This window comes from Micropterus dolomieu, linkage group LG02 (assembly GCF_021292245.1).
Source record: "Micropterus dolomieu isolate WLL.071019.BEF.003 ecotype Adirondacks linkage group LG02, ASM2129224v1, whole genome shotgun sequence".
Classification (NCBI taxonomy): Eukaryota; Metazoa; Chordata; class Actinopteri; order Centrarchiformes; family Centrarchidae; genus Micropterus; species Micropterus dolomieu.
In genome coordinates, this window is record NC_060151.1 from 2,378,400 (window position 1) to 2,391,157 (window position 12,758).

Consider the following 12,758-nt stretch of genomic DNA (forward strand, 5'->3'; position numbering starts at 1 on the left):
CGATTTATTCTCTTTCCAAAAACCTAAAATAAATCCAGAAAAATGTCGGCTGTGGGTTGTTCCTAATGTAATATTAGTTTGCTAACGCTAGCTAACGTCCTACTGAATGCAACGTAATAAAGCCCTGCTGTTCTGCTTTTTAATGATTGTAATAATGAACAGAGGCCTACCCAGCTTTACAGGAACAGTGTTGATCCTTAATATCGTTGTCTTTTGTCTCAGTCGTCGGGGGATGCGGTGGTTCACTTGTACTGTGTGATCGGTAGGTTTTAGCTTCTATCTGTCATTTTTTTTTCACGTCAGTCTGACAGCCTGAATACAACCTTCAAATGTATAATGCAACTGCAAAAGTGTGTGCTGCTTTGTGAGATCGCTTTTTCCAACTAATTTGACAACATTTCTCCGGGGAGTGCAGTAATAAGACAGTGGCAGCGTCGACAATTATTCGGACTTAGCATAAGTAACTAAGGGGGGTGGGGCTTAGTGAAGGGTCAATTGGCAACAAACTACGCCCTCACTTATCAATGACTGTGCTCTATTCGGGAGTGCCAGCATGCTGCGTGTTATGTAGCGGCGAGTGCAGGGAAGCATGGGTAAATGTAGTGCAGGAGATATATGAGGTGGCAGGTGTGGAGCAGAACAAGTGGGGGAGATACTTAAACCACTAGTCAATAAATCTTCCACATCCATTTTTCCATTGAAACGCACAAGACCACGCCCATTTGGCAATACGGCCCATTTGATACAGATGGCCACCAAGTAACAAACTGCTTTTCAGTGAAGACAACTCACCCAGATTCTGACGATACTCTGACTTGATGCCAATCTGTAGAAGCTGATTCTCAAACAGAACTCCGTTGTTCTTGCACACAAACCTGTAGGATAAGGGCATTTCAAGGGTTAGTCTTTTAACAGTCATGTTGTCCGCTGTCCTGAAAAACTAGCCAGATTGTCACTAGTTAATGTGGAAAACTGTAGCCACACAGCAGGAAGTCCGAGTTCCACAACCACTGACCTACATGCTCCGGTGTTTAGCCAGTGACCCAGTTATGTTATTACTATGGATGCTCTAATCTGACAGGCACCAATCAGCTGATAGTATTGCACCAATGACTGTATCACATTGGTATTCACATCGCTAACTTATCACCTATTTTATAAAGTTTATGTTCATGTTCATGTCTGGATCCACACAGATTCTTGATCAGTGCTAAAACAACTCAATGATTTCACAATTTGTTGAGTGAACTGTGATAATCTCCAATGTCATTTAGTAAGCAAAAATGCCAGAAATTCAGTTTTCAGCTTCTTAATTATGAGGCTTTGAACAGTTTTCTTTCAGTCAAATAGTAAGAGTACAGTTGGGTTTTAAGGCTTGATGGATTAGTGACAACAACAAATGTGATGTCATGTCCCGGTTCACAGGTGTCACTAGAGTTTGAAAGAGATGGCAGGAGAGACAAACCTATCTGCTGATTTGAAGGTAAGAACATCAAATCAATGGATAGATCATCAAATGCATCATACAGAATGTATCAGAAGTAATGAATGACTTTTCAGTATATAGAAGAATATTTCATGATTTGGAGAACAGCATGGTTAACAGATGAGGTAAAGTGGTGGATTTTGCAGTGTCTATTGTTAAAAACAGGAACTCATCAGCAATCAGTACTGGATCATCATCATTATTATAGCACTATGCTGGTTAGATAGATGCACTCAAATGCATCAAAACTCAAACCAGTTGATGCAAAGGCTCATTCCGAGTCTACTGTGAGAGTTTCTTTCTGACAAGACGTCAAACCCTTAGCAGAGATGCAGTAATGTAAACACACCACAAAGCTTACAAACAGGGGAAGACCTTACTTGTTGAGAAGTTCGTCTGCCTCAGACAGAGGAGGAGCAGGATCCTCAGAGGGAGGAGCAGAGCTGAGAGACCACAGGACAGAGGAGGGATGGACACAGATAGGCAGCAGGATAAAGGAGGAATGAATTGATAGGGCAGAAATAGGAGATGGAAAAGCCATCCATTCAGCGCAGGGTCCAGCAACAGCGTGATTAAGATTGGTTAAGAGAAACGTGAGAGAAGACAAGGAAGGATAAAAGGATAAAATGCAGAGGTTAGTAAAGCAGTTTGTACAAAAATGACATCATTACACAATGTAAGGTATCTGCTGGCTAGTAACACTGTGTAAAAACTCATCCAATGCAGCCAGTATGTATTTGGACGATTTCTGTTGTTTTGCTTCTATTTTCTCGCACATTGAACAAGAAATGAAACAATAGCTATGAGGCTAAATGGACAGACGTCTAGCTTTGTGGACCACGACTCATATAGTTCAGTTGCAGCAACACCCTTTAAGACACCTTAGGGCACTGGTTCCTTTGAAATCCTATGTGCTAGGTTACAGTGCCAAAACAACAGAAAAGTAGCCACTATCCAAATGCCCACAGACTGCACTCTACTCCAGACACTGCTCACATGTTTAGAAGCTTGATGCCATGAACATTTTTGGTGTGAAAAAGTGTGTGTGCACAGCATTTTCCTCACTTTACAACAGCCACATTACAGCATAAGGATTTAGTTTGCAGCTTTGTATTATTTGTTGAACTGTAACAATGTACTATGTATGTTATTATGTAGATGCACAATTACAGTGTGTGTCAGAAGAATGGCACCTCATTATGCCATTGTGCTTCTGCAATGGTTTAACAGCACCGACTGGAGAACTGCCACCTCCAACTGTTTATGTCAATGCGCTCAACTTTTTCTATAGACTCACAACAGCACTGGATAGAAATGTGCATTTATTTGCATTTCCTTTTGGCCATTTTCTGATAACTCAGTTAAAATGTGTGCTATATTGGGATGGAAAACTGGCTAGTGACTCGGGAAATCATGGTTGCCTGGCAGTTTTTCTTTTTATAATATGGCTAAGCCCTTTTGTGGAAGAACCTGGGTGCATTCTCCTGCTTATTTTTATTTCATGCAAATGCTTATGTGACAATTGAAATCTATTCCTTAGACAAAAAAACAAAACACATAGCTAAATCCACATTGTAATTTATACTGCTCACACCAATTTCATTGTTAGTTAGGAAGCACAAACCTCCTTTTCAGATGCCCTGACTGACAAACTTTGCAATTCAGGCTACTTTAGAACATTGATTTGACAGAAAGCCGGTCACAGTCAACCACTGTGGATACGCTGCCGTGCAGTAAACTGTGCGTCCAACTCTGATGACGTCCAATTGTCACCTCCCATTTTCACATGTACATTGTGTGCACGTTTGGCAGATTATCTTGCCAGGAAACAGCATGGGGCCCATTTTGGCCTACCTTGGGAAAATGGAGAACAATGTACTGTGTATTCCAATCCTATGTTGCACCAAACTGGGCTTGAATATTCTTTTTTCGCCAATCGTCATTTTCAATTAATCTGATGGTAATGGAAGGCAGCTCATTTTATTAAGGTTTCAGTTCTAAAAAATGTTGAAAGGCATCAACGCATATGTAGAGCGAGTCAGATGTCTTGTGTAAACCTAAACAGCACATGTGCATCAAGCTACCCACTCAGTGTAGAGTACATTACCAATGACGTGTTCAAGATGAAAAGCCTGTCCTAGAAAAATAGAGATGCACTGATCGATTGGCCTGCGATCGGTTTTCAGCTTGATCGTCCATGATGGGTGACCGGGCCGATCTGTCTCGCATAATAGATTCTGTGTCTGTCAGATTTCCACGCATGCTGTGCCGCACGATGGTTCACGTCATGTGCAGAGCGACGTTAATTAATCGTCTATTCTCACAGCCACACACGCTAAAACACGTCGTCGCCGTGGAAGTTTATCACTGTGATTAAATAAGACATCGCTCACAATTTGTAATACCTGCAAGGCCGAAAAAAGCCATTTTCCCGTACTGACTTGACTCGTGCGGGCAGCCCAGGTATATTAACAAATTATGAAATAGGCTATCTTCGGCCACCCATTTTAGCTATTTGCAGAGAAACACACGCAGACGTTAGCTGGAAATCGTTAGACGCCGCGGATACGGTGGATATTTTAAAGCATGGACCAGGTGAAGCAACGGTGAACACACCTTTTGGTGCTGACGTCATTCGGTACCACGTTGTTCTCGATTGGTGACTTTATAAAACATACTGCTGACAAAGAAAGTCAACAGAGCACACACATACAGGGAGAGAAACAGAGAGAGAGACACAGGTGTAGATGTGTGTGTGTCTGAAGGGACAAACAACACGAGCAGAGTTTTTGTGTAAAAAGGTTTTGGTGAAAATGTTAGTTATTTAAAAGTCAGTGTTTTGTTATGAACATACAATTGAATGGACCCCAGGAAGAACAGCCAATGTTTTTGCTGGTGCTAATGGGGATCCTAATAAAGAAAGAAAGAATTGTCCATTAAACCATATTTACAAAAATGTTTGTGTATGCTGTCAATTGTAATTCTTAGAAAGAAAATCGGAATCGGCAGGTCAGACTTTAAAAAACTCGGACAAGAAAATTGCAATCGGTGCATCTCTATAGAGGAATAATGTGGAGTTGCAATATTTGTAGTTTTCTAGCTAGTTCTATAGTTTACTACTGGTCCCTTACTCCGAGTCACCAGAACCCTCCACCAATAGGGAATCAGAGGTCTCGGTGGGCTGTTCCAGATCTCTGTCAATGTCCAAACACGGTAGAGGACAGGAGACAGACACACATTCGAATCAAAACACACACACACACACACACACACACACACACACACACACACACACACAGGGGGAAATGGAGAGAAGGGAAGGAGAGAAAAAGACGAAAGACAGTCACATACACAGCAAGATAAAAAGAACAGACAAGTGTAGCAGACCTGCCAACCATGAAGAAAAATCTACACAATCTCATCATGGTTGCCCCTTTACACTGCCTGGACAGCTCCCATGGACGAGGGGTGTCTAGTACCACTTCCTCTGCTCACAGCACGGTTAGGTGCACAGTACACTGAAGCCACTCAAGGCACTCTACAGCATGCTGGTATGTTATCTCCTAACCAGGGGCACTGCACACACCTTGGCTTTTACACTTGGTGAAATTTTAGTGTAAATCCTAATTCTTGCTTAACTTCGTGCACAGAGAATTCAACCGAGGCCACTTTGATCTAATCATTGTAATAAAACCTGACCACTTCCCCAGGGTGGAGCTGTCAGTTTCACACTCCACCAACTATGAACAAAGACTAAGTGATTCCCAGATGTACCAGTGGCTAGCTAGCCAGCTAAGACACAACAAGTACAGAAGACAAGTTACTGAAAGGCATGTCCCTCCTTCTTCAGGGAGGCTAGAAGCCTTCATCACCTCCAGCATCCGGGTAAAGCCAACATTCCCGTACCAGTCTCGTACCAACACAGAGAAAACACGGATATCAACTCTACTGTCCAGCTTTGGAAAAGACAGCAAATATGCCACACTATTCAAATGCTGAAGTAATAGACTTTACTGGAAGTAGCAGCTATTTTGTCCTTTCATTATAGTAACATTTTACTGAATGCACACATCCCTCAGGATAATCTGTTATTGTTTAACTAAGCCTTGCTTTAGCATTACCTACCACGGTTCTCACTGACCGCACTGCTATGTTTAGCTATGAGGCTGTCTGGATATTTCCAAGTCATGCTTGTACACTCCTACTACATACCTCTGATTACCAACTTGTCATATCAAACACCAACCTAAATACTGACGTGAACAAGTTCAAACTAGTTCAAACAAGTTTGCCCCGAGTCAGCACTGACTCCTAAAGAAAAACCAGTCACAGCAAAGACAGGAGGGAGGGCGGGGGTCAGATTCAAGCAGGAGCCCTAGTGGGCTGATTGTGGTTTTTGAACAGCATACAGTGTCTGACTACGAGTGTCTTCAGGTTGACAGGTCCACATTAGACAAAGATAGAGCAAAGAAAGACAGAACCAACACAGCAACAACCAGCATGGACACATTACAAGTAGTTGCATAGTAGTCTAACAGTGCAAACACCACAAACACAACATCTATTTACAGCAACAGGAAATTACACTACACGACAAATTCGGGTGCTTCCCCATTAATGCTCAAGACCAGTTTTGCTCAGTCCAGTATGAGAGCCACCGTCTGAACAGTCTGCGTGTATACATGCACTAAGTAACTGGGTTGCAGTCAGCCTTCTTCACTAAGCTCATTCCTTAAATGGCATGTAAACAAGAAACACGGTTTCTGGTGATTAGATTTCTCCTAGAGAATGCAGACTTCTCTGCCATGTAGGTAACTGGGTTTCTTATCAGCTTTGTACAAATACACATGTGCAAGACAAAAGACTGAAGACAGGAGAAGTGACGGTGGAGTGGATGGATGAAAGGAGAGATCATGACTCACAGCAATGTGTCCTTGTATTTTAAGTCCATCCAACGTCCTACTGAAACTAACTCTAGAAGTCTAAATAAATTGGTTTGCACCACTGAACAGTGCATGTAAATGCATTTCTTTAAGTAACCTGGTTACTTTAGTGCATGTAAACACATGGAGTAAAGGCAGCAGTACAGTAGAAATTAGAGTTGTCCAGTGCCGGCCCTAAGGATAGGTATCTGGGCAGGTCCAGGCATATTTTATTAGATTGTTATCGGCTAAAATAGCAGATCAAATTCTGATACTTTCGTCACTGAACACAGCATTGTGCTGCATGTGAGTGAAAATTCTGAGCTGAGACTACAAGGTTGGCAAAAGATTTTCAGATTTTCGGAACCTTAATGGTAATCAATCCGTAATCTCTCCTGCTTCTTTCTGGGCAGTGCATATAACTTTCAGGTGTGGCATTCTCCTTGTTCATCTTCCATTTATTTATCAATAAATTAAGCTGATCAACTTAGTAGTTCTGAAGCAGGACCTTCAGTAGTAGCTTGTGAAAAAGGTGTCTCAGATTAAGGAGGCTACAGCTGTTATTTCAACGCATTATTATTATTAACATGTAGGTAAATATAAGTATCAGATTGGACTCTATTGGCAGATGGCAGATGGCAGACAGCAGACATTAGGACTCGGGTCATCCCTAGCAGAAATAATGTTCAATCAATGGTCGTGGTCAATAAATCCACAAAACTGGTGGTGGTTTTATGCTTGTACTTATTTAAGAAAAATATATGGTTTACATTACATCCTCTTTATGCTTCTCGTTTCATTGACTTGCAAGTTTGGTTTTTAACACTTCTCATTTTTTTTCTACAGTACTGCTGTCTCAAGCAGACAGGCTCTTTCCTCTGGCAGCTAGACTGTGTTATCAGCGACCCATACTGGACTTTGGCCAAGGTGGATTCTACATCTGCTCATCAAGAGATGACCTTTCACCTTAGGAAGCCGTCGTCATTCACAGCAGGAGAGGGTGCGGCAGGCCCCGCCTCAGAGAACACATCCACCAATAAGCTGCCAGCGGTGGTCGGAGCAGCACCGAGGGGAGCAGCAGAACGAATTCCGAGGAGGTCTGCTGATGGTGACGGGGTGGACTGGAAACAAAGGAAACTTGCAGTTGGGCCACAAAAAAAACTTAATACTTCAACTGCTGGGATGCATAAAAGCAGCTGAAAGCAACCAGGCACTTCTGTTAATATTTGAATAAGCCAAAGAGAGGGTCTGCTTACAGCGTTGGAGGAAGCCATGGCTGCTGTGTCTGGGCCTCGGTCAGACCCTCCATTCAACTCCCCGCCCTCCCTTTTGCTATCTTCCAGCTCTGTCACTGACACAGCACCGGGCCCTTTCTTCTTCTTCAGCTTAGCCAGGATTGATGACTCCCTCTCTGGGAAGGGAGGCATCTCTTCCAGGACAGTGGCCTGAGGGAACAGGAGGACACATCATGCTGTGGGTATGGACTGAAAATACACACCCCATTAGGTGGTCAACACGTTCAGCAGGAACAGGACTGCAAGCCTCTGGACTGTGACCTTTTTGGAAACAGTGTAACAAAAATGTAATAACATATACCAGTGATCTTTGCAGATGTTATTTTATCATTCATTTTTGGACCTCAGCTGAGCTGAGTTTGACAGGGTCATCAGAACTAACCAGGACATCAGTGCTAGCAATGGAAGAAAGCTTCAGGTACTCCACAGCACGCTGCTGCAACTCCACGTCCGAGTTGCGGATCTGGCTGTCACAGCGCAGCACCTCTTGGATGGTGGCCTTGGTCTCTGGGAACAGGTTGATAAACTTGATGTAGGCTGACAGCAGCAGGGCACGAGTCGGCACAGAGCACAGATGGAACTTGGAGTGGAGAAGGTTGAACTGGACCAGGGGGCTGGATGACAAGACAGCAAACTTACTATTTATCATTTCAACTGTCAACTTAGTGCCTTGGCAGCCAAAAACCAACATACCTGGAGCGTGGGTCACCAGCAATAAGGTTACCAAACTCTCCCAGGATGTAGCCCCCAACCTTCACCATGTTCTCATGGCAGGCAGGGGCCTGCAAGGCCTGGAGGAGACGATGATTCAAATTACTCTTTTTTAATTCCAACAAGGAAAAGTTTATTCACCGCTTGTTTCCTAAGAAATAACGCTAGAGTCTAAAGCTGGGGAATGCAATTGGAGGGAGGCCTGAAGAGAGGTTGGGGATTTTTCATTCAATTTGTCCTAATAAATAAGTCTGAAACAGGCAATATTTTGATTTAATTAAGTGCTGCCTGATCAAAGAATGTGTCAACAAGATTATGAATCAGAGCAGACACTACATCAATTTTCTACAGACACACGCTACAGACATTTTAGTATGTTTTAAACAACACAATGATTGTGGTTTCATAACCATTTTACCAATCTTGATCATCCCTGTCCCTCTCAGCTAAACAACAGCATCTTAATCCACTACTGCTGTCAAAAGCTGCAGTACTAAGGTTTCATGTAGTGGTACCTCAAAGACCGTCTTGGCGGCGTAGCCCTGCACATCGTCTCGGTTGATGACGATCTGAATGACGCGATACCACACCTCCTCGCTGACATAGTCGCCAGCAATGCGGATGAGGTTGAGAATAGTGTCCACGTACCAGGAGTAATCCACAGCATACTTCTCTGCAAGTATGGCCACTTTCAGCACCTGAATGAAGAAGGCATGACAAATCCCAGCTCAGTCAGTTGGCTCAAATTTAGGTTAACAGTTTGGTTTGTCAGTATTAAATCATGTTAAGAGTTCATAAGAGTGCTGGATTGTTTTTTGATGCTGATGAATAGAATATGCAGCTGGCAGAAACAAAACATATTCACCATTTAGAGGAATATAGTCACATATATGTGAAGAAAAAAAAAGACAATAGCATAGAGTGAAATCTTTCTTGGCACACCCACCATCTCCTCTCTGATGGAATAGTCTGCTGTCTCAAGGTAGCTGAGCATCTCAGCTACGATCTGCTTGGCGTTGCTGCGATCACACATGGCATACAGCAGATCAGCTGCCCTCTGTCGAACACTCACGTCCCGCTCAGTCTGCAGAGACACACATAGTGACAAAATAAAAGAATAAGACCTGATGAGGTAGAGACAGACCTATAGACAGGTGTTTAACTACGAGTGGATTGTCCCGTGCTACTGACCACTATAGCACCGTTATCCTGCATAATTTTTTAAAGCTATGGTGTGTTGCTGTGGCTTTGAAATGTACATAGGAAGGTTGATTGCACAACTCTGTCACACTTCATCATTTAATCAAAATATTTCTCAGGCCTGATGTCAACAGTGTGCCTGTGTTTAGTTCAAAGCGTGAGGCACCACCTTGAGGGCGTTGATGACGGTCTCGATGTGCGTCTTGACTGCTTCATGGGAAAACTCAGAGCTGGCCAGAGTGCACATGCTCTCCAGAGCCAGGTAGCGCAGGTTAGTCTCTCTGTGCTGCAGGAACTGACCCAGTTGGTTACAGGCTCGCACCAGCAGGTTTGGCTCACTGCGGAACAGAAACCACAGCGTACTTCACTGGTAGCCTGGCAACACACTCCTTGTGTCATCAGGTTGCGAAAAGGTACATCAGTAAGCCACAGTTAGGGCTAAGCAAGACTAGCTGAAATTTTATTTCATGCTAATTCATTAACCACAAGAAAAACAACAACTAATACAGTAATGAACGTTTAGGGCTGAACGATTTTGGAAAAGAATCTAATTGCAATGTATTTTTTTTACCAATATTGTGATTGCGATTTAATATGCGAATATTTTTTACGCTCTTTATCTTCTGTATTATTCAAAATGGACAAGCAATAAATCAGTGTGTGATATGACCAACACAATATTAGATAGAAACATACACTGTTCTTTCTTTCCTATGTTATGATGATTATTGATACTACTTGAAGAAGTAGTATCAAATTATAATAATTTCAGAGAAAGATAATTTGACTCAAGTTGTGTCATGTGCTCAGAGTTTAATCGCAGCCTTTGCGATTAGAAAATCTTGTACTATCATATCGCAATATTATCGCAAATGCAATTAATCGTTCAGCCCTTCGAATGATCTACAAAATGAATTAATTATTACCTTCATGTGTGCAATAATCTAAATGAACATGCATTTGGGTTAAACTCACAATAACCAACCAGGAAGATAGTCGTTTAAAAGTTTCATCAACATCAATCCAAAACATACAGTAAGGATGAAACAGTATGAAAACTTCATCTCACGATTATAATGACCAAAATTATCACAGTTATCAGTATCATCACGGTATTATTAAAATGTACTGATACACACTGAAAGCACTTCAACAAGTTTTATATTGAAAACTACAAATAAAATCATCATAGATAAATACCTTTTGCAAACATATGAAAACCATCTAGTCAGTGTGCATTTCATTAAATATTTTATATTATTTTATATCATATAGGTAATGCAATGACCGACCCCATACACAATTAAATGATGACAAATAAGTCTCTAGAAGACAGTGATAGTAACTACAATGAGCCCAACAACTGCGGAGTCTGCAGCGTTTCTCCTGTTTGGACACTTCTACAACTAATTTGACAGCTACTGGATTTTTTATGAACAAAATATGTTGGTGGGAGACTAAACTGCGTAAATTGTTATCATGTGCAGTGGACGAAAAGAGTCTGCAGACAGGACGCACAAAGCAGCAGAACAACGTGTGGCATTTTTACAAGAGCAGCTAACACTGAGCGCTTCAGTTTACAAGCGGTTAGCAAGTCAGACAAACCAAAGCTAAAAATGAACTCCACCTGCGTTCGCTATAAGGTAATTTTCTTCAATCAAGTTTCCCACTTTTATAAAAATCAAAATATGACTTCAGACACGCTCGAAAATCTCTGCAGCGCTGTCTTCGCCCCGTTGTCATTGCCCCAAACAAACCCACGTTGCATACTGCGCATGCACGCCTCCTACTGAGAGACTGTCATGTTATAGTAATTAAAATGTGTACAGTAATAATAACCTTCTGGAATTTTACCGGTTTATCATTAAACCTGTAACCGTTTCATCCCTAATATACAGTCAATAAAAACTGTCAATCTTAAAGGTGGAGTAAGCGATTCTGGAGCAATCCAACACCATGACAGAGCGAACAATGAATGACACAGCAAGAAAGGTAACTAGTGTTAGCTAAGATGAGGGTTAGCAAACTGTGGCTACAGTTGCTGCTGCAAAGCTAACATGCAGAGCGGACGAGACGAGGTCCCAGAGCAGCACAGCAGCTCCAGACACTGACAGCTCACACTAGCTCACAGGCCTCCTGCAGCCAGGTGAACTAGAAAGTAAACTGAAGGTCTGTGGACAAGTCATTTAACGTTACTGACACACACATCATAGCTGGAACAGCTTTGATTGTTTCCCATTTATAGAGAGAACAAATACCGGCTTTTTTTCCAGCGCACACACACAGAATGGACAGCTATAAGACAGCAAGGAGATATTTGCGGAATTTGACAAAAATACATGTACTGGATTAGAATCACTTAACCCACCTTTAATACCAGTCAGTCATTTAAAGTTCCAGCACACACCTTGAAGATGGTACACTGCTGAGTTGCTGGATTAAATACCATCTCTCATCACTGTGTGTCAGTTGCTTGTATGTTTTGTTGTACTGCAAGAGTCGTGTTGTTAATTAGAATGCTCACCTGTCATAGTGGATGATAAGTGAGATAGCCTCAAACAGGATCGCATTCTTGGCATTGGAGTGCTGCACCTTCTTGGACTTGGGTGGCTCCTGGGCCTTATTGAGGATGGTCTCCAGACACTCTACCAGGCGGCCCTTGACAGCACCATCTTCTGGTGGAGGGTAGCACTGCAGCAGGCGCAGCAGCTTGCAGGAGAGCCACGGCGCCGGGACAAAGTAGTAGGTGTAATCCTGTAGGTCAGTGGAGGCCGACGACACAATCTGGAGAACCAACAGATTTTTTTTTCCTCAGGACTGATTATGGAAAGTCAAAACTGAAATCTCAAACCAGTCTGCCCATTCTCCTCTGACCTCTGACATAAACAAGGCATTTTCGTCCACACAACTACTGCTCACCCGATATTCTGTCTCTTTCGGACCATTCTCTGTAAACTCTATGGTTGTGCGTGAAAATCCCAGTAGATCAGCAGTACCTGATATACTCAGCCTGTCTATCACCACCAACCATGCCACGTTCAAAGTCACTTAAATCCCCTTTCTTCCCCATTCTGATGCTCGGCTAATAGCTATTTATGTTATGTTATTTACCTAATAAAATGGCAAGCGAGTGTATATATATAT

At 42.4% G+C, this 12,758-nt stretch overlaps 2 protein-coding genes across 4 annotated transcripts in view; one reads left to right on the forward strand and one right to left on the reverse strand.

Moving 5' to 3' along the window:
• Positions 1-12,758, reverse strand: part of ap2a1 (adaptor related protein complex 2 subunit alpha 1) — a 57,105-nt gene that overhangs the window by 32,214 nt on the left and 12,133 nt on the right. Inside the window, exons 6-16 of one of the 3 annotated variants that reach the window (XM_046070050.1) lie at positions 12,139-12,398; positions 9,784-9,952; positions 9,361-9,498; positions 8,930-9,112; positions 8,397-8,494; positions 8,086-8,317; positions 7,665-7,853; positions 7,375-7,529; positions 4,618-4,680; positions 1,867-1,929; positions 793-875 (exon numbers count right to left, since the gene is read on the reverse strand). In XM_046070050.1, the coding sequence (XP_045926006.1) occupies positions 793-875; positions 1,867-1,929; positions 4,618-4,680; positions 7,375-7,529; positions 7,665-7,853; positions 8,086-8,317; positions 8,397-8,494; positions 8,930-9,112; positions 9,361-9,498; positions 9,784-9,952; positions 12,139-12,398 (1,633 nt within the window). The remainder of the gene's footprint in view (positions 1-792; positions 876-1,866; positions 1,930-4,617; positions 4,681-7,374; positions 7,530-7,664; positions 7,854-8,085; positions 8,318-8,396; positions 8,495-8,929; positions 9,113-9,360; positions 9,499-9,783; positions 9,953-12,138; positions 12,399-12,758) is intronic. The other 2 variants (XM_046070058.1, XM_046070067.1) reach the window with 2 other exon arrangements.
• LOC123983755 (guanine nucleotide-binding protein subunit alpha-13) overlaps positions 1-12,758 on the forward strand; it is a 58,704-nt gene that overhangs the window by 18,352 nt on the left and 27,594 nt on the right. The gene's annotated exons all lie outside the window — the stretch shown is intronic.